Genomic DNA, 23,346 nt, shown 5'->3' on the forward strand with positions numbered 1-23,346 from the left:
TGATCACTTGTAAACAAACCTCCCTCCCCCTCTCTGTACCGATCGGTACAGCGGAGGGGGAAGAGATCGGTGTCAGCAGCGCTGTGGGCTGCATCTGCAGTGCCCACATCGCTGCTCACCGAAATTGAACCCCTCAATTCCCTGCCATTACTCTGCAATACCCTGCAGTACCCTGCAACACCCGCCAATACTCTGCAGTACCCGCCAATACTCTGCAGTAAAATTCCAGCCAATACTCTGCAATACCCTGCCATAAATTGCCATACTCGGAGATACCCAGCCATAGTCGGGGATACCTTGCAATACCCAGCCATAGACACCCCCCCGCTGCCCTCCGGTGCTTCTACTGACTTGCCAATACGATCAAAGCCAGAATCTTTTTTTTATTTCAGGCTTTCCAGCCTAGAGGTGAGATGTGGGGTCTTACTGAACCCATATCTCACTGTAAAGAGGACCTGTCATGCCATATTCCTATTACAAGGGATGTTTACATTCCTTGTAATAGGAATAAAAGTGATCAAATATATGTATTTTTGGGGAAAAAAATGTCAAACTAAAATAAAGTAAAATGAACAATAAAACATTTTTTTTTTAAAGCGTCCATGTCCCCATGTGCTCGCATGCAGAAGCGAACGCATACGCAAGTCCCGTCCACATATGAAAACAGTGTTCAAACCACACATGTGAGGTATCGCTGCGAACGTTAGAGCGAGAGCAATAATTCTAGCCCTAGACCTCCTCTGTAGCTCAAAACATATAACCATTATTTTTAAAATTTCAAGCGTCGCCTATGGGGATTTTTAAGTAGCGACGTTTGGCGCCATTCCACGAGTGTGTGCAATTTTGAAGAGTGACATGTTAGGTATCCATTTACTCAGCGTAACTTCATCTTTCACATTATGCAAACATTGGGCTAACTTTACTGTGTTTTTTTTTTTTTAAGCACAAAACTTTTTTCCAAAAAAAAGCATTCGAAAAATTGCTGCGCAAATACCGTGCGAGATAAAAAGTTGCAACGACCACCATTGTATTCTCCAGGGTGTTTGCTAAAAAAACATATATAATGTTTTGGGATTCTATGTAATTTTCTAGCAAATAAATGATGATTTTTACATGTAGGAGAGAAATGTCAGAATTGTCCTGGGTGCTCCAGAACGCTCCCTGCATGTTAGGCCTCTGTATGTGGCCACACTGTGTAAAAGTCTCACAAATGTGGTATCGCCATACTCAGGAGTAATAGCAGAATGTTTTGGGGTGTAATTTGTGGTATGCATATGCTGTGTGTGAGAAATAAACTGATAATATGACAATTTTGTGAAAAAAAAAAAAGTAAAAAAAAAAATCTTGATTTTGCAAAGAATTGTGGGAAAAAATGACAACTTCAAAAAACTCATCATGCCTCTTACTAAATACATAGGAATGTCTTCTTTCCAAAAAGGGGTCATTTGGGGGGTATTTGTACTTTTCTGGCATGTTAGGGTCTCAAGAATTGAAATAGGCTGTCAGTACTTCAGATATTGGCACCATAGCTTGTGGACTCTATAACTTTCACAAAGACCAAATAATATCCACCAATTTGTACTTATTTTTACCAAAGATATGTAGTAGTATAAATTTTGGCCAAAATGTATGAAGAAAAAATTACTAATCTGCTAAATTTTATAAAAGAAACAAAGAAAAATTATTTTTTTTTACAGAATTTTCTGTATTTTTTCTTTTATAGCACAAAAAAGAAAAAAACGAGTGATTAAATACCACCAAAAGAAAGCTCTATTTGTGTGAAAAAAAGGACAAAAATTTCATATAGGTCCAGTGTTGCATGACTGAGTAATTGTAATTCAAAATGTGAGAGCACCGAAAGCTGAAAATTGGTCTGGTTATAAAGGGTGTTTAAGTACCCAGTGGTCAAGTGGTTAAAAAAAAAAATCAAAAATAAATAATTTATAAAAAAAAAAAAAAAACTACTATTCTATGTCCATGATGCTAGAAAACAAAAAAAAAATCGACATACACTATTACAATTAATTTTATGTTAATAATGAAAATCTGTAATATTGACGATAACCAACCCAAATTGAGCCAAAAAATGATGTCACACATTTTGGGACACATATTAGAGATGGATTCTGTGAAGGGAGTTTTACATCAACAAAGACCAATCTTTTAGGTCATAGATTCCATACAGCCCAGAATACCCCCCCCCCCCCCCCCAAAAAAAAAAAAAAATTGGTTAGGATTCATTAATAAAAGCATTGATGTGCCACTCCCCGTTCATTTTGAATGGGGAGTGGGACTAAAGCTTGTAGATCCAGAAGGTCTGGAGACGGGAGACACCTCTGGTCATAGCACCCCCTCTTTCCAGGGGGGGATGTACTTGTCTATAGCAATAAATTGTGATCCTACCGGATTGCCATTATGATATTCCTTATAATGTCTAGGGACACTATGCTTAGAGTCCCTTCTCTTAATTAAAGCAATATGTTTGCCCACTCTCGTGGAGAAGGTCCTTATTGTGCGGCCCACATACTGTTTGCCATCTTTGTTGATGTAAAGCTTCCTTCAGAGAATCCATCTCGAATAGGTGTCCCAAAGTTTGTTACATTTTTTGGCTCAATTTGGGTTGGTTATCGCCAATATTACAGTATATTGCATTGTATGTCTCTATATTGCTTTTAAAAGCGTCATGACCATGCATTATACATTATGTGGTAATGACTGTTGGAACGAATGCCTAATGAGGCTTGGAACGCATTCTCCATTTTGGAGGAACCGGAAGTCGAGCGTTTGCTGGAACGCATTTCTGATTATGATATGGAGGAGTGGAATGCACACCGGTCGGCCATTTTGGCGTTTAAACGAAAGTTAGTGTCAGAAACGTGCGGTGACACCGGGAGCTGGATTCTCATCAGTGGGGTCAAATTGTCTTTAAATGTAAGTTAGACCGCAGTGGAGAGACACACCAGACACGTCGGTAGGACTCCACTGCCACCATTGTTTTTATAAGCGCTTGAAATTACTGCTTAAATGTAAGTGCACTACTTTTAATACATTTTATCAGATATACCGAATTACACTGTGGCCCTTTTTTATTTTTCCCATTTGTTGGGTGCAAATTGATATTAAACAACCGTGCATGGAGATGCAGTATCCATAAGTTTTGGGACGCAATTTCGACAGGTCACATCTCAGCTGTCAGTTGACTTTTACACCAGTTTTTGATTAATATATAACTTGTGTTTTCTTTACATTGCACTATATACATGAGAGTGTTGGTGAAACTTATCACTTTTTCCTTATTTATCAAATAAGTGTGATTTACAGTCACAGCATTGGTTATTATTCATTTATATTCATTCATGATTTTGTTGCATTTGTTTGGTTAGGTGATATTAGCGCTGCACTGTATGCACTTTTTCACTTGACAACAAATTTATCTGTTGTGCTAGCTGCTAATTTTTGGTTTATGGTTGCACGTGGTATTTTTTATATTGTATTAGCTTTGTGGCAATAGCCATTCTTTTCCATACTCAAAGTTTCATAAATTGGTTCCAATGCTTTTTGTTTTTTTTTACCCCATGTACTGCTGAAGGCATCAAAAAACATTCATACATTTAGTAATCAAAGTTTACTGATCAAAGATATGAAAAGGTAAGGAACTTAGTGCTTCCCAGTACGTTTGTCCCAGCAATGTGTAAATGTGCTCAGACCATAAAACATTTTGAGATACATAAAAACAAAAATAAAACTACACAGACAGTAAAAGGTGAGGCGTTTAAAATGTCAATATTCTAAAACAAGGCTTTTATTTTCCTCCTAATTTAAAACAGGGCTTGCATTGGAAGCATTATAGTGGATCCTTTGCTGGAGAAGATCCCATGCTTTCTGAACCTGCCAAACAGAAATCAACAAACACTCAATTCAGAAAAGTATGCAGGATACTCTGGCAATGTCCCAAAGAGCTAGGCACATATTTTTAGTTCAAGAAACAAGCATCTATATTATGTAAACAGGTTGGGGTGCACAACTTACAGGACAATAATACAAAAGTCCTATTACAGTGCCTTGAAAAAGTCCACATTTTGTCATGTTACAAACAAAAACGTAAATGTATTTTATGTGACAGACTAACACATAGTGGCACATATAATTGTGAAGTGGAAGGAAAATGGTTTTAAATTATTTTTACACATAAATATGTGAAAAGTGTGGCGTGCATTTGTATTCAGCCCCCTTTACGGCGATAACCCCAGCTCAAACCTAGTGGAACCAATCACCTTTAGAAGTCACCTAATTAGTAAATTGAGTCCACTTGTGTATAATTTAACCTCAGTATAAATAAAACTGTTCTGTGAAGCCTTCAAAGGCTTGTTAGAGAACATTAGTGAACAAATATCATTAAGGCCAAGGAACACACCAGACAGGCCAGGGATAACGTTTTGGAGAAGTTTAAAGCCTGGGCAAGGAGAGCAATTAATCATAGAAGTAGCCAAGCACCAATGGTAACTCTGAAGGAGCTGAAAGAGCCACAGCTCAGGTGGAAGAATCTGTCCACAGGACAACTATTTGTTGTGCACTCCACAAATCTGGCCTTTATGGAAGAGTGGCAAGAATAAAGCCATAAGAAGTCCCATTTACAGCCTGCGAGAAGCCATATGGGGGACACAGCAAACCTGTGGAAGAAGGCGCTCTGGTCACATGAGACCAAAATTAAACTTTTTGGCCTAAATGTAAAACGTTATGTGTGGCGGACAACTAACACTGCACATCACCCTGAACATAGCATAACCACCGTGAAACATGATAGTGACAGCATCATGTTGAGGGGATGCTTTTCTTCAGCAGGGACAGGGAAGTTGGTCAGAGTTGATCGGAAGATGGATGGAGCCAAATACAGGGCAATTTTAGAAGAAAACCTGTTATGCCCCGTACACGCGATCCGAAATTCTGCCAGCAAAAGACCGATGAGAGCTTTTGGTTGGAAAATGCGACTGTGGGTATGCTCCATCAGACTTTTGCCGGCTGAATTCCCACCAGGAAAAGATTGAAAGCAGGTTCTCAATTTTTCAGTCGGAATAAGTTCTGATTATCTGTACAAATTTCGATGTGCAAAATTCCTATGCATGCTCCGAAACAATTTGATGCATGCTCTGAAGCATTGATCTTCATTTTCTCGGCTCGTTGTAGTGTTGTACGTCACTGCATTCTTGATGGTCGAAAGTTGAGCAAACTTTTGTGTGACCATGTGCATGCAAGCCAAGCTGGAGTGGAATTCCGTCTGAAAAATCATCCAAGTTTTTTCCGACGCAAAATCTACTTGTGTGTACGGGGCATTAGAGTCTGCAAAAGACTTGACTGGGGCGGAGGTTCACCTTCCAGCAGGACAACAACCCTGAACATACAGCCAAAGCTACAATGCAGTGGTTTAGAACAAAGCATATTCATGTGTTAGAATTGCCCAGTCAAAGTCCAGACCTAAATCCAATTGAGAATCTGAGACAAGACTTGAAAATTGCTGTTTACAGACGCTCTCCAACCAATCTGACAGAGCTTGAGCTATTTTGAAAAGAAGAATGGGTAAAAATGTCACTCTAGATGTGCAAAGCTGGTAGAGACATCCCAAAAAAAGACATGCAGCTGTAATTACAGCGAAAGGTGGTTCTACAAAGTATTGACTCAGGGGGGCTGAATACAAATGTATGCCACACTTCACATATTTGTAAAAAAATTTGAAAACCATTTATCATTCCTTCCACTTCACAATTTTGCTGTTTGTTCACCAAGGTTCTCTAACAAACCTCTGAGGGTTTCACAGAACAGCTGTATTTATATTGAGATTAGGTTACACAGGTGAACTCTATTTATTAATTGACTTTTGAAAGCAATTGGTTCCACTAGATTTTAGTTAGGGGTATCAGAGTAAAGGGGGCTGAATACAAATGCATGCCACACTTTTCACATATTTGCAAAACATTTTGAAAACTATCATCTTCCTCCCACTTCACAAATATGTGTCACTTTATCCCAATAAACTACATTTGTTTTTGGTTGTGACATGACAAAATGTGGAAAATTTCAAAGGGGTATGAATACTTTTTCAAGGCACTGTATATGGCATGGCAGAAAAAGAATCAAGTGTGTGTAAAAAAAAAAAAAAAAAAAAAGAAGATCACAGAGAAAAAACATGTCACGTTCTTTATTACAAACCCATATATATAAAAATATTGCATACGGTTGTGTTCATACGTTTACATACTCTGGCACAATTTATGACTTATTGGTCATTTTTCAGAGAATATAAATGATAACACTAAAACTTTTCTTTCACTCATGGTTAGGGTTTGGCTGAAGAATAGTGAGGGTCCATCGCACTATCTATATAAAAAATGATAAACTAGGTAATTGCAGCTATATCCGGAGTGTGTACTGTGCACTCATGTGAATAGTAAAATCGAATAAGCGCAACTAAAAATAAACTGTTCAAATGCATCACTAAGGCCCCTTTCACACATGCAGAAACAGATGGATGCAATATGGACATACATGCATCCCTATGGGATAGCGGGTGTCTGCAGATGAACATCCGCTGACACTCGATATCGTCTGTCTCCGATATGGTCCAATTCTGCATACGGAGGAAAATCCTATTTTTCTATCCGTCTGCAGAGTGGATCGGATGAACATGGACAGACAGTCCATGCTCATCCGATCCCCCATAGAGGAGAGCGGAGATCTGACAGGGCGGTCCCTGCACATTGTGCAGGGACCGCCCTGTGATCCGCCGGCTCAGCGGAGATGAACAGAGTGATCCCCGCTGAGCAGGCGGATCATCACGGGGCGAATCATTACGGATCTGTCCCGCGTGAAAGGGGCCAATCAGTGCAAAAAAAACCCCAAATATGTGCAAATAGATACTGTGCAAAAGAGCTGTTCAAAATTGCAAATATTCTGTGAGGAATAACAGTGTTGTGCCAAACGTGACGTCTTGCATAACAAACCACTGATATATTCCTATAAGGTAAATGGCAGTTCCAAATACTGTGAAAAAGAGCAAAAATGTGCAAAGAATATGCTGTGCAGTAAACAATGTGCAACGACGCTGTGCATACAAAGGGGAAGACACAGATTGTACAAAAAACCTATGATGATAAATGCAGTGAATACTGCAATAAATGCTATGCCAAAATCGCAATAATCATGAACAGTATAAACGTGCTGTTTTTCTTTGCAATAAAGTATAATCTATAATGTTGTGTATTAAAACAATAAACCTGTGTGCCTATGTTAAAACAATGCTGTGTAACTGATATGTATAACAAACTATAGCAGTTCTCTGTGAGTATACTGTCAGTTCTAATGTGTGTGTATCCACTACACACACAGGGAAATAAAAACAACAGTCAATGCACTGTGTCTGGTATAGACAGAGGAACATTCACTATCAGGGATCGGTGGTGATTACCTTACCCTTTGACTGAGACAAGCTGATTTTCTGCTGTATAGAGGTTTGAGTGACACGCCTAAAAAACGTTCATTGGAGAATGTCATTCAGGATTCTGGTTTAAGTGTTGCTGCATTTTCCTCTGTCTATACAAGACACAGTGCATAGACTGTTGCTTTTACTTCCCTGTGCGTGTGGTGTATACACACACATTAGAACTGACAGTATACTTCACAGAGACCTGCTATAGTTTATAGTTATACATATCATTTACACAGCATTGTTTTAACATAGGCACACAGGTTTATTGATTTAACACACAGCATTATAGATTATAATTTTTTGCACAAAAAAACAGCATGTTTATACTGTTCACGATTATTGCGATTTTGGCATAGCATTTATCGCAGTGCCTTTGAATTTCACACATCCCCAAAACAACAGCGGCACATCTCTGTACCTTTCATCATATCCCTTATTGACTCCTCTCCAAATGTAGAGTTTATGGATGCGGCCAAAAAGCTACATTTTGGTCTCATTACACCAAATGACTTTGTGCCAGGAGGTTTTGGCTGGTCTCTGTGCTGTTTGGCATATTGTAAGCGGGATTCTTTGTGGCATTTGCATTACTATTTTTTTTCTAGTGACTCAACCATGCAGCCCATCTTTATTCAAGTGCCTCATTGTGCATCTTGAAACAGCCCCATGTTTTCAGAGAGTCCTGTATTTCAACTGAAGTTATTTGTGGGTTTTCCTATGCATCCCGAACAATTTTCCTGGCAGTTGTGGCTAAAATTTAGTTGGTCTACCTGACCGTGGTTTGGTTTCAACAGAACCCCTCATTTTACACTTCTAGATGAGAGTTTAAACACTGCTGATTGGCATTCCCAATTCCTTGAATATAGTCCCTTTCCTGTTTTAAACAGTTCAACTGCCTTTTTGCACAGATCCTTTGACAATTCTTTTGCTTTCCCCATGACTCAGAATCCAGAAACGTCAGTGCAGCACTGGATGAAAGATGTAAGGCTCTGTCAGGAGTCCAGAAACTCATTTACCTTTTATGCAAACACACTAATTAAAAGCAAACAGATCACAGGTGAGGATGGTTACCTTTAATAGCCATTCAAACCCCTTTGTGTCAACTTGTGTGCATTTTATCAGTCCACAATCACCAGGGTATGTAAACTTTTGATCAGGGTCATTTTGGTAATTTCTGTTGCCATTATGACTTAAAAAGAGTAAATTGATTGATAATAAATGGCTTCAGCCAAACACTAACCATGAGTGAATTTTTTTTTGTGTTATTAATATTCTCTGAAAAATGAACAAGAAATCATAAATTCTGCCAGGGTATGTAAACTGACGAGCACAACTGTATATGTGCGGATTTTAAATAGATGCATTTGGTAAATTTTAAAATTACTGGTTGTTAATAAAGAATACAGAATAAAAAAATAAAAAAAAACACATTTAACTTGCAGTGTTAAAAATTAATGTGTTTGTGCGGGCATAAGGAATGTACATTTAGCCCTTATGTAAAGGGATCAAAGGTTTTAGATTCACAGCCACAGAAAAGAAGTAAAATATATCTATTGCACTAGTATGATGTGCATTTAATACAGCAGGAAACAATACGTACCACAGATTTTCAAGAGGTCAGAACATGCGGCAGAGGCCATTTGAGTGTTATGCAGGCAGGACAGGTAAGAAGTTGTTAAGCATGTTGTTATGCATGGAGATCCTTTATGTAAATGACTATCCTTTATAACAGGGATATGCAATTAGCTGACCTCCAGCTGTTGCTGTCCCATGAGGCACAGCAAGGCTGACAGCTACAAGCATGACACCCAGAGGCATGATGGGACTTGTAGTTTTGCAACAGCTGGAGGACCACCAATTGCATATCTCTGCTTTATAAGGCCAGAAAGAACACAGTTAAAAGTCTACGTTCAACTTTGTAAAAAAACAAATAAATGGAAAAAATAAATTCTGCAAAAACGTGCTTTTATAAAAAAAAATTCACAGAAGCCTGCAGCGCATTGCACCTAGGATCAGTGGATCACAGGTACAATGGGGAAGGCATGACTAAGTCACTCTTTGACGAAATGTACTGACGTCATTGCCATCTAGGACGGGTGTTTGCAAACCGGCTGGCATTCCTTTTATGAGCTTTTATCGTTTTTACAAATGCAAGTGCAATATTTTTTGCTATAATAAATTGCTTTTTTCACTGAGATTGTGATCATTGTTTGCTGGTCTGTCTATCGAGTTGCGATCTCTTGGTTTGTTCTCAGTGCACTCACAGCCAACTCCTGCCATTGTCAGTGTGATGTCGGGATACCGATCTAACATTACAAGGCTTTTCACTGTTTACCCTCTGGTAAGCGCATATGTTGTGTGGTGGAGGTTCACATGCATTGGTGTCTTGTTTGCACAGAAGGATTTAACTAAGTTATCACTTTCACATATTTCACTGGACTTATATATAATTTTCCATTATCCTCCTGAGTTTGAGGACTGTTTATCACGTATTACATATCAATTCTAATATTCATTATTATGATTTAGTGTTTATTACAGTGATTATTTGGTGTAACAATTTTATTTTTGTCACTGCATATTTTAGTTTAATTCTATTGTGCAGCTTCTTTTTTCTATTTTTATGATCATGTTGTTTGTACATATCTTACAAATTTGAGCTGCAGCCATATTCTTAGTATTTAATATTTTTTTTAGTTCATAGCGTGGTATTCAATGTTTTATTTTTTGCTTTTTGTATTTTTTTTATAATTTTTTTTTTATTGAAAGTTTTCAATACATTAATAACATACAAACATACCAAACGGTCCCAAACACCTCCCCAAACCCACCCCCCTCCCTTCCACCCTCCCCCTCCCCCCACCCAACCAAACTCCCTCCTGTGCAGCCCTCCATTCTTCCTCCTAGTTCAGTCTATAAACACCGACAGTACCACTCATATAAGAAACACATAGCCTGTACTGTAACTGAATAGTGAACTATTTGAAATGGGTATATAACCAATCCAAGGGAAAGCACCTCCCTGCCCCGCCCCTCACCCTACCCTCAAGGAAAAAAAACCCTCACCTAGCGATTAATTCACAGTATCTGCGGCATCAAGCCAGCACCGCCACACTCTTTCAAATTTGTTAGGGCACCCTCTGCTAAGATAGGTGGCTTTGTATAACGGCAAAGCATTATTAATTAAACCTTTCCAATAAGAAACCGTAGGAGGTTTGGGTTTCTTCCAACACAACAGTATAGCTTTACGTGCATAAAACAGCGCCAGAGAAATCAGAGTCCTCTGCGCCCTTCGAGGTGCCAACTCCTCCACCAGTCCGAGCAAACACACCGCAACTGTGACTGGAATCGGCACCGAAAGGACAGATTGTATAACCTGTGTCACTCCCTTCCAGAACTCCTCAATCCGCGGGCACTGCCAAAACACATAGTCAAAGTCAGCTCGGTCAGCTGTGCAGCGCCAGCACCCTCCCGCGCCGGTACCGTAAATCCTAGCCAGTCTGGCTGGGGTATAGTATACTCTATGCAGAATTTTAAACTGGATAAGTCTGTCTCTGGCCGATACTAGGGTCTGAAACGGGTGTCCCCACATGTCGTCCCAATCCTCCCCTCCAAAGTCAGGTATTAAAGCACTCCAAACATCTCTACAGTTTTGGACAGGCTTCGGCCTGTCCGGGAACAGCATGCTGTACACAATGGAGAGAGGCTTTTTCAGGTCCTCTGCCCGCAGCACAGTCTCCAGAGGTGAGACTTCCACCTGTAAAACCCCAGGACCGAACTGAGAGAGAAAAGCGTGCCGCAACTGTAGGTATCTAAAAAAGTACCAATTTGGGAGATCATGATTTACCTTAAGCTGATCAAACGTCAGGAGCTGCCCCCCTCTCACCACATGCTTCAGTTGCTTAATGCCTACCCTAGCCCATATCACCGGATCCGGTATGTCCCCAAAATGTGGCAATTTAGGATTGAACCATAGAGGAGTGTCAGGAGACCAACTCCCCCCTGGCTGTTTCAACAAAGCCTGCGCTTTTTCCCAGGCCCGTATCGTTGCCCGCATAGAGGCCGTCAGAGCTGGTGAAGCCCCCGAACCCCTATACACCAGATGGGACAGGCTCTCATAGGAGCCCAAAAGGGCCGCCTCCAGTACATTCGCCGAATCACCGTCCTCCCGTGTCAGCCACCGTCCGGCGACCACCATTTGCCCAGCTAAATAATATTTAAAAAGATCCGGCAATGCCAAGCCACCTTGACCCCATGGCTCTTGCAAAACCCTGAGACTTATGCGGGGGTGCGCAGCGGCCCATAAAAAGGATCCAAAGAGACTATTAACCCTCCGAAAAAAAGAGCAGGGAACCCAAATAGGGGAATTACGTAAAAGGTAAAGGAACACAGGCAGAACCTTCATTTTGAGCAAATTAACCCTACCTATGAGGGACAGCGGCAGATGCTTCCAAGCTTCCAGCTGCCCCTTCACCCTGGCCAGCAAGGGAAGGAGATTCAGAGACATAAAGTCGCCCACTCTTGGTGAGACTCTCACTCCCAAGTATTTAAATACTTGCACCCAGGCGATGGGAACCCTAGTGGTCGCCAACTCCCGCGCCTCCCCGTCAATAGCCAGCACATTGGATTTCTCCCAATTGACCCGGAGCCCGGAGAACTCAGCAAATTTGTCATGCACCCCGAACTTGCTTTTTGTATTTAAACTGCCTGCTCTCTGTAGGTGGCTTCTGAAAGACTGCGCAAGGAGCCCCATCTCTCCGAAACCATAGATGATAGGACCTAAAACTTAGACCAGTGGTGGGGTATGTCTTCAGCTACCTACCCCCGCCCCCAAGATGGGGTCTCTGTGGCCCCTGGTCGCCAAGCCATGACCCTCAAGGTCGACTTTTTTTTTTTTTTGCAAATGGGCCTATAGTAAGGTAAGGGGCTTGGAGCTGCAGCACCAATAGCCCCTATGTTAATCCGGCCCTGGCCCTAGCGCTAATTCAAAGGGTGACACACCTCTGCAAAGAGATCACAAGTTTAACTGCTCAGCCCTGCACAGTTCAGAATACCTCATAAAGTTGAGTTTGCGCACGCAATTTCAACATAAATGGGCTGCCAAACATGTGGGAATATGCAAAAAGTAGTGCAGGAGTGATTTTTAAAATCACACTGCATTAAATTGCATAGTACTACAGTACCATGTATTTTGGCAGCCATGAAAATGAAACATGCCATCTTGCACGCATTCCTGCCCCACAACTGATGTGAATAAGCCCTTAAAGTTTAACTTTGCCCTGGAATCAAAATTTTGCAAGCAGAAAGCAAGGGCATTTGCAGTTTTTTTTTTTTTTTTTTGGGGGGTCATCATTTTAAGGTCACCATTTTCGACAATGTCATGCAGGGGAGGGACCTAGTCATCATCACAAAGCACAGGCATGTGCCCATCATATGCAGCCTCACTGTGCCTATCAATTGCAGCCTGTACAGTATGTGTATATAGAGGGGGTGGATGTTATTAGTATATATAGAAAGGAATGTGGGTGTATATAGCTGTATACAGGACATATGATGTATATCTGCAGTCAATGATGGAGGAAGGTCTCTATAGACAGGAAGGAAGGTGGGTATATATACATCCACCTTCCTTCCCGTATATACAGTGGGGCAAAAAAGTATTTAGTCAGCCACCAATTGTGCAAGTTCTCCCACTTAAAAAGATGAGAGGGGCCTGTAATTGTCATCATAGGTATACCTCAACTTTGAGAGACAAAATGTGGAAACAAATCCAGACAATCACACTGTCTGATTTTTGAAGGAATTTATTTGAAAATTATGGTGGAAAATAAGTATTTGGTCACCTACAAACAAGCATGATTTCTGACTCACAGACCTGTATCTTCTTCTTTAAGAGTCTCCTCTCTGTCCTCCACTCATTACTTGTATTAATGGCACCTGTTTGAACTTGTTATCTGTATAAAAGACACCTGTCCACAACCTCAAACAGTCACACTCCAAACTCCACTATGGTGAAGACCAAAGAGCTGTAAAAGGACAACAGGAACAAAATTTTAGACCTGCACCAGGCTGGGAAGACTGCACCTGCAATAGGCAAGCAGCTTGGTGTGAAGAATGCAACTGTGGGAGCAATAATTAGAAAATGGGAGACATGCAAGACCACTGATAATTTCCCTTGATATGGGGCTCCACACAAGATCTGACCCTGTGGGGTCTAAATGATCACAAGAACGGTGAGCAAAAATCCCAGAACCACACGGGGGGACCTAGTGAATGACCTGCAGAGAGCTGTGACCAACCAACAAAAGCTACCATCAGTAACACACAACGCCGCCAGGGACTCAGATCCTGCAGTGCCAGACGTGTCTCCCTGCTTAAGCCAGTATATGTCCGGGCCCATCTGAGGTTTGCTAGAGAGCATTTGGATGATCCAGAAGAGGATTAGGAGAATGTCATATCGTCAGATGAAACCAAAGTAGAACTGTTTGGTAGAAACACAACTCATCGTGTTTGGAGGAGAGAGAATGCTGAATTGCAACCAAAGAACACCATACCTACTGTGAAGCATGGTGGTGGCAACATCATGCTTTGGGGCTGTTTCTCTGCAAAGGGAACAGGATGACTGATCCGTGTATATGAAAGAATGAATGGGGCCATGTATCGTGAGATTTTGAGTGCAATCCTCCTCCCATCAGCAAGGGCATTGAAGATGAAATGTGGCTGGGTCTTTCAGCACGACAATGATCCCAAACAAACCGCCCGGGCAACGAAAGAGTGGCTTCGTAAGAAGCATGTCAAGGTCCTGGAGTGGCCTAGCCAGTCTCCAGATCTCAACCCCATAGAAAACCTTTGGAGGGAGTTGAAAGTCCATGTTGCCCAGCGACAGCCCAAAACATCACTGCTCTAGAGGAGATCTGCATAGAGGAATGGGCCAACATACCAGCAACAGTGTGTGACAACCTTGTGAAGACTTACAGAAAACGTTTGACTTTGTCATTGCCAACAAAGGATATATAACAAAGTATTGAGATGAACTTTTGATATTGACAAAATACTTATTTTCCACCATAATTTGCAAATAAATTCTTTCCAAACCAGACAATGTGATTGTCTGGATTTGCGTCTACATTTTGTCTCTCATAGTTGAGGTATACCTATGATGACAATTACAGGCCTCTCTCATCTTTTTAAGTGGGAGAACTTGCACAATTGGTAGCTGACTAAATACTTTTTTTTGCCTTACTGTAGATACCTTCCTCCATCATTACTGACTGCAGATATACATCATCTGTCCTGTATACAGCTCTATATACAGGACAGATGATGTATATCTGCAGTAGTGATGAGTGATGGAGGAATACAAGGAAGGAAGATGGGTGTATATAGCTGTATAGAGGACATGACAGATGATACGATCTCTCCAGCAATAACCATTCCACTTCCAACTTTCCAATATATATTATGTTCCTCCTAATGTAACTGCTGTTACCTGTGGTTCTTCACTGCTGAAAGGTATGCCACTTGACTTCAGGATTTCCTGTGATAAGGGCAGCGACGAGTCCTCCCTGCTTCCTCCTCCAGTCTACCGTAAGTGTTTCTACACCGTTCCAGTCCACTTGAGTGGGCGGCGCTACACCGGCTGGATCTATATCTGACAGTCAGGGGCGTACCTAGAGCATTTTACATTGGGCGGATTCTTTATCCGACACCACCCCCTTCACTGATCATAACTGAACGCACTCACCCCACCCACACACACACACCCCTGAACGCACTCACCCCACCCACACACACACACCCCTGAACGCACTCACCCCACCCACACACACACACCCCTGAACGCACTCACCCCACACACACACACCCCTGAACGCACTCACCCCACCCACACCCCTGAACGCACTCAGACCACCCACACACCTGGACGCACTCAGACCACCCACACACCTGGACGCACTCAGACCACCCACACATCTGGACGCACTCAGACCACCCACACATCTGGACGCACTCAGACCACCCACACATCTGGACGCACTCAGACCACCCACACATCTGGACGCACTCAGACCACCCACACATCTGGACGCACTCAGACCACCCACACATCTGGACGCACTCAGACCACCCACACATCTGGACGCACTCAGACCACCCACACATCTGGACGCACTCAGACCACCCACACATCTGGACGCACTCAGACCACCCACACATCTGGACGCACTCAGACCACCCACACATCTGGACGCACTCAGACCACCCACACATCTGGACGCACTCAGACCACCCACACATCTGGACGCACTCAGACCACCCACATACCTGTACGCACTCAGCCCCCCCACATACCTGTACACACTCAGTCCCCCTCCACATACCGGTACGCACTCAGCCACCCCCACATACCTGTACGCACTCAGCCCCCCCATACCGGTACGCACTCAGCCCCCCCCACATACCTGCATGCACTCAGTCCACCCGCATATCTGTACGCACTCAGCTCCCCTACATACCTGTTAACACTCAGTCCACCCACATACCTGTACACACTAAGACCACCCAAACACCTGTATGCATGCAGCTGCCCCTCCGCATCTGTTTATATATGTCAGGGTCCCAAACACATCTGTAAACACACACACATAGCTCTGCCCCCAACCCCGCCCATACAAAAACAGCCTCCTCCCTTTACTTGTACTCACAGCCCTCACTTGTAAGGTGGTCTTCCTTGTCCCAGGTCCTGTTTCTACATGTCCATGTATAAATACATTACAAGAGCTTGATGTGAGCTCAATGACACCGAGCAGCAGGTGCCGAGCCGACTCGCATGAACACACAAAGCAAGCACACCACACGTCACCCCCTGCACCGCCTTGTCTTGGCTCTGATAGCCGGCCTGACACCCCCCCAATGTGTGGCACACGGGGAGGACCCCCCCCCCCCATAGGCACGCCACTGCTTACAGCTTGCATAGGGACTGGAGGCGGGAGCTCAGTGATTGCATCAGAGGGTGAGGGAGGGACAGACAATCAGAGAGCAGCAGTCACCCTGCAGAGTCTGAGACGGATGCTTGTCGATTCCAGGGGGGCACTCACCCCCCCCATGCCCCTACCTGCAGGCGACCATTGACAGGAAGCTTCTTAATGCAGAAGTTATAGGTTTCCTCTGCTTTAAAATATTCTCTATATAAACCTCTGCACTTAGGGTATACCACAAAACAATGTGTTTGATAAATGGAGTGAACCTCCTATATTAGGAAAGCAAAAGCTAAAATTAGGCGAGTTATCCTTTTAAACAACATACACATCCAATAAAGTGCATCAAACATACAATATACGACATGTTTCGTAAAAACTTACATCCTCTTGGGGCACGAGGATGTAAGTTTTTACGAAACATGTCGGACTGTTTGTGCCGATACCACCACGCTTAGAATATTCCCTAGCACGGGTGTATACTTACTTTTAAATTTAACCGTTTTTTTTATGTATACTTTTTATTCGTTATGATTTGGTCATTTGGGTCATACCTTTGGCCTGCTGTGTATCTATTTTTATTTAATAAATTTGTCGATTGTTTAACGGTACATTCACGATCGGAGTCCATTTTTGTTTCCCCCTCCCTTCGCTCGCGGCTGGGAGGCCCGATTGTTTTGTGTTTCACTGCAGGTTTGCGCATTGAAAAACCTTTTTACGATTCATTGGAGAGCTCTAGATAACTCCAGGAACTCAGAGTGATCGGTCGACCACCTTGTCTCTTCCCCGTGGTGATCAAGAGGAAAAGCAGGACCTCCAACGAGTTCCGGAACTCTTCGACTGGAGCCAACGACCTTCGAATGATCTGCACGTACTTATTCGTACCTCAGTAGTGTGTGGGGATGGACTACGAACAAACGAACCCTGCAGAGGGCTGCCTGCCAGCGCTAACGACTCCGTTGATTTGGAGTCCATTCATTGCGGTAAGAGTCAAACCTTTTTTTCTTTTCGCTGGTCTGGAAGCGATAGTGGCAAAGCCAGGAAGGTTTCATCGAATTTGTGAAAAGGACTGATTTCCCTGTTCGTTATTTTTTAGTGGGAACCAGGATTTCTTAATTATAAGGACTTTTTTTTTTTGATTGAATTTTGTATATGGTGCTTGTTTGATTTCTTTTGCTCTTTCTATACAATTTATACTGAGTTTTATTACTCTTTTCACTTTAGTTTTCACGCATATTTAGCGCAACTTTATGTATAACTTTTTTGATTAGACCCATAATTTGATATTTGGTTTATAGTTGCAGCTTTTAGGTTTTGCCCCAAGCGCGATATTTTTTGTTTGTTTATTATTTAACCTATGGTTTAACCCTTGGGGAATGTAACTTATGTATCCAATACACCCCATGTTCTAAAAGTTTATGATTGGTCTTCTCTGTCAGCAGGCTGAACTCTCTCAATACCACAGAAGGAGAATTAACTAGGTTGTAAACCCTCGCATTTTTTCACCTCAATGCATTCTATGTGCCCTGAGGGAGAGAGCTTTTCCGACAAGGCACTCGAGAAGAGGAGGAGCCAGGAGTGCTGCTGGGGGACCCAGAAGAGGAGGTTTAGGGCCACTCTGTGTATAACCAACTGCACAGAAGAGGGAAGTATGACGTTTGTTTTTTTTAAAACGGAACCTTTAATTATCCTATAAGACCTATCTCTCCTATGTACATCTCAATAATGCTTAGATACATTAGAGATGTTTTTAGCATTTTTTTTTTTTACACTAATATTTGCCAATACGTGAGCACAAAGGGCGTATTGTGCAGCTCACATATTGCAATTTGCAGGCTATGTATTGGATCAAATACACAACATAATGTGTATTGCAGAAACCTACGTCCCACACCTGTGGCAAAGTAAACAAAACTTTTGTTAACACTATATACTCTGCAGTATTTACAAGTACCTGTGCCACAGCAGAAGCAACCAGCGTAGGATATCCACATTTTTACCTTCTTGTTAGAGCATATATGGCTAAGCAAAAGGAGAGAATGCAAAGTGGGAGCATGACAGCTAGAAAAACAAAAACCCTCTGGATAACATGCTGTGTAACAAATCAGATTAAAGAATAGGTACATTTTCTTGATAAGATTAATTATGCAAGGTTAGTTCACCGATTTCACCAGCTGAGCTGTTGCGTTCTGACAGAGGGATGCCCTCCGCCAGAACATTCCGTTCAGAGCTCTCTGCCATTGGCTCAGTCGGCTGCTGGTTACATCTGACAGAAACTGGCTGAACAGCTGACTTCGGTCAGACAGACAGACATACACAAAGACTGAATGTCAGCCGGGTTTTTCTTTTTGAACTGGCCACTGTCTCCCAACATTCAGCCCGTATGTACGTGGCTTACATTTTCACAAAAGTAACACATTAACTATTGTTAAATCTATAGCTGGTTGTATTAGTCTGTGGTAAAAGAACATCCCCCCCATTTAGAAACAGCAACTCTATTACTCCTTTCTATACATCATTCTGGATATCCTCTACAGAGAAGTTTCACTAATGATATCACATTCCCTAGAAAAGGAATCCTCTGTAGAGCAATTTCTCCTTGCCCTAGTAAATGCTCTCACTGGGATGGACTTAATTGCAAGGGCTAGATGGCAGCTATTAGCCAGTAATGTGGCATTTTTTGCACAGGGTTTACTGTATGTTCTGGTGATAACAGTAGGAGAATCATTCAAGGTGACATGTTGATAATCCTAGTAATATAACCGCCTGTAAATTTCAAATTTGACTTCTTTGTGTTAACGTAACTTAAAAATTGTGTTAAATCAAAATATGTCTGCTTCGCATCCCACATAATTAGTAGGTCAATAAATCTTCTGTACCAAAATAAAGGATCAAAAAAGGGATTCTCATGGGAAAAAAAATAAACTTCTCCCACCACCCCATATAGAGATTGGCTTGAGATGGAGAAAATGTAGGTTCCATCAATGTACCACAAAGCTGGAAATGATAAGTGTAATCAAAAAGGAAAAAGTTGTGTCAACAAAAATTCACCTGAGAAGGTGCTCCTAAAGCTCGAGTACCAGCTGTATTTGTTTAGATGGTAACTCACTGCCTTTAACCACTTTCACCCCTTTCCTTCTCAGGCCGAGTTTCAGCTTTCAGCGCTGTCCACTTTGAATGACAATTGTGTGGTCGTGCAACACTGCACTCAAACAAAATATTTAGCATTTTTTGAGACAGATAGAGCTTTATTTTGGTCGTATTTAATTGCGACTGTGTCGTTTATTTTTTGTTAAAACAAACTAAAAAAAGACTGAACATTTTGAAAAAAAAAATAAAAATAAAAAGGTTTTCTTAGTTTGTTACAGAATTTTCTAAATAATTATTTTTTCTCCTTCACTGATGTGCACTGATGAATCTGCACCAATAGGCTGCACTAATGGGCACTGACAGACGTCACTTGTGGGCACTGTTGGGGGTGCACTGATTATCAGGACACTGATGATCAGTGCCCCGATTATTAGTGTAGATGTCCCCTGTGTGAATTTGCTGGTTATTTGCTCTATTATCCTCGTGCAGTCAGGCAGATCCTGCTTAACCACTTCAGCCCTGGACCAATAAACACCTTGAGGACCAGAGGTCTTTTTCCAATTTCGCACTGCGCTGCTTTAACTAGTAATTGCGCGGTCATGCAATATTGCACCCAAACGAAATTTGTGTCCTTTTCTTCCCACAAATAGAGCTTTCTTTTGATGGTATTTGATTGCCTCTGCGATTTTTTTTTTTTTGCGATATAAATGGAAAAAGAGCGAAAATTTTGAAAAAAAAGATATTTTCTTCTTTTTGTTATAAGAAAAATCGAATAAACTAAATTTTAGTCATACATTGAGGGCAAAATTTATTCAGCCACATGTCTTTAGTAAAAAAAATGTCAATAAGCATATATTTTTTGGTTTGCGCAAAAGTTATAGCGTCTACAAACTAGAGTACAGGGCAGTACAACCCCCCCCCCCCCAAATGACCCCATTTTGGAAAGTAGACACCCCAAGGAAATTGCTGATGGGTATGTTGAGCCCATTGAATATTTTTTTTGTCCTAAGGGATTGAATAATGACAAAAAAAAATAATAATATTTTTTTTACAAAAAGTTGTCACTAAATGATATATTGCTCACACATGCCATGGTTATATGTGGAATTGCACCCCAAAATATATTCCGCTACTTCTCCCGAGTATGGGGATACCACTTGTGTGGGGCTTTTTGGGAGTCTAGTTGCGCATGGCACCCCGAAAACCAATCACCACCTTCAGGATTTCTAAGGGTGCAAATTTTTGATTTAACTCCTCACTACCTATGACAGTTTCGAAGGCCATAAAATGCCAAAATAGCACAAAACCCCCCAAAATGACCCCATTTTGGAAAATAGACACCCCAAGCTATTTACTGAGAGGCATGTTGAGTCCATGGAATATTTTATATTTTGCCAAAAGTTGTGGGAATATTACAAACTTTTTTTTTTTTTGCACAAAGTTGTCACTAAATGATATATTGCTCACACATGCTATGGGCATAAGTCAAATTACACCCCAAAATAAATTTTGCTGCTTCTCCCGAGTACGGGGATACCACATGTGGGGGACTTTTTGGGAGCCTAGCCACGTACGGGAACCCGAAAACCAAGCACTGCCTTCCGGATTTAAATATAAAATGCTACCAAAAAAACTGTTAGCGATCGCAGGGATCAGGCCTGACTCTGCAATCGCTGCAGTTATGTGTTTAGTGTTTTGTAAGTGACAGTGATCGATCGATACTGCACTTGGGTGGGCTGGGCAGAGGGGCAAAACGCAGGTGCTAGCAGGTATCTGGGCTGATCCCGCTAACAATGCGTTTTTTTGGAACCCTGAACTGCTGGAGACGCTAGTATAGATCTGATCAGATCAGATATTGATCTGTTCAGATTCTATACCACTACGGGAGGTATATGCTTTGCGCGTGGGTGTTAGCGGTACTGGCACTAACCTAGCGCTGCCTGGGGCGACGCAGACCCTGACCCTAAAACCTAATTGATATCACCCGCCGGGTGATCAGGGGGTTAAACCTTTATTGGGTAATAAATGGTGGGTGCCCTGATGCTATAAAAAGCAAACTAACCGGAGTCACCCGTAACACTTATACGGTGATCAGTGGTGAAAGGGTTAACTAGGGGCAATCAGGGGGTTCAAATTTTTATTAGGTAGTATATGGGGGTCCCTGGCGCTATATAAAAACCTGACGGGGAACCTAAATAACTAACTGGCTAACCAGCGTCACCAGTGACACTTATACTGTGATCGCTGGTGAAAGGGTTAACTAGGGGCAATCAGGGGGTTAAAACCATTATAGGGTAGTATATCGGGGTACCTAGCGCTATAAAAACCTGGCGGTGAACCTAAAAAAATAACTAGCTACCTAGCGACAGTAGCGACACTGATGCAGCGATCAGAATAATTATCGCTTAGTGACACTGGCAAAAGGGGGTGAAAGGGTTAACTAGGGGCAATCAGGATGTTAAAACCATTATTGGGTAGTATATCGGGGTACCTAGCGATATAAAAACCTGGCGGTGAACCTAAAAAAATAACTAGCTACCTAACGACAGTAGCGACACTAATGCAGCGATCAGAAAAATGATCGCTTAGTGACAGTGGCAAAAGGGGGTGAAAGGGTTAACCAGGGGCAATCAGGGGGTTAAAACCATTATTGGGTAGTATATCGGGGTACCTAGCGCTATAAAAACCTGGCGGTGAACCTAAAAAAAATAACTAGCTATCTAGCGACAGTAGCGACACTGATGCAGTGATCAGAAAAATGATCGCTTAGTGACACTGGCAAAAGGGGGTGAAAGGGTTAACTAGGGGCAATCAGGATGTTAAAACCATTATTGGGTAGTATATCGGGGTACCTAGCGATATAAAAACCTGGCGGTGAACCTAAAAAAATAACTAGCTACCTAGCGACACTAATGCAGCGATCAGAAAAATGATCGCTTAGTGACAGTGGCAAAAGGGGGTGAAAGGGTTAACTAGGGGCAATCAGGATGTTAAAACCATTATTGGGTAGTAAATCGGGGTACCTAGCGATATAAAAACCTGGCGGTGAACCTAAAAAAATAACTAGCTACCTAGCGACACTGATGCAGCGATCAGAAAAATTATCGCTTAGTGACACTGGCAAAAGGGGGTGAAAGGGTTAACTCTAGGGGCAATCAGGGGGTTAAATCTTTATTGGGGGGTGATAGGGGGCTACCCTGGACCTAACACTAACTGCCCTGACAGTTTTTACTTTTACAAATGACACTGAATGCAATGATCAATGCAATCAGTGACACTGTGACTGGGGGGGGGGGGGGAGAGGGAGAGGGGGGGGGGTTTGTGTGCCTGTGTGTGCCTACATGTCAGTGTAGTGTTGGTGCACACTTACTTTTAGTCTTCTCCTCGTAGTCCGGTCAAAAAGACCGCCCCGAGGAGAATGACATCACTTCCTCCTTCCTGTGTAAACAATACACAGTGGGAGGAAGTTCGTCATTGGCCAGGAGCGATTGAGAGGGGGTGGCCAGAAACCAACGGCCATCCCCTCATCACGGATCGCTCCCGGAGGGAAATGGACCCCCCACCCGCTGGAAGGCAGGCACGTACATGTACGTGCTTGTGCCTGCCTGTGCCATTGTGATGACGTACATTGGCAATACGGCGGTCCTTAAGTGGTTAAACTATGATCAGCTGCGATTGGACACAGCTGGTCACTTGGTAAAGAGCTCTGTGATTGGCTCTTTACCCTGATCTGTGATCAAAGATTTGTGCCGATGAGCTTTGCAGGGGCACGTGGGAAGAGCGATCAAAGGAGGACATCCA

General features: G+C 42.3%; 1 protein-coding gene across 3 annotated transcripts in view; it reads right to left on the reverse strand.

Moving 5' to 3' along the window:
- Positions 1–3,370: 3,370 nt before the first annotated feature.
- Positions 3,371–23,346, reverse strand: part of COASY (Coenzyme A synthase) — a 639,852-nt gene continuing 619,876 nt past the window's right edge. For all 3 annotated transcript variants that reach the window (XM_077459443.1, XM_077459444.1, XM_077459445.1), the window contains one exon: positions 3,371–3,888. In XM_077459443.1, coding sequence (XP_077315569.1) covers positions 3,814–3,888 — 75 coding nt within the window. In that variant the 3' untranslated portion in view covers positions 3,371–3,813. The remainder of the gene's footprint in view (positions 3,889–23,346) is intronic.

The sequence above is a fragment of the Lithobates pipiens genome, unplaced genomic scaffold (genome assembly GCF_037356315.1).
Source record: "Lithobates pipiens isolate NorthernLeopardFrog02 unplaced genomic scaffold, aLitPip1_a1.2 Scaffold_28, whole genome shotgun sequence".
In the NCBI taxonomy this organism is placed as follows: Eukaryota; Metazoa; Chordata; class Amphibia; order Anura; family Ranidae; genus Lithobates; species Lithobates pipiens.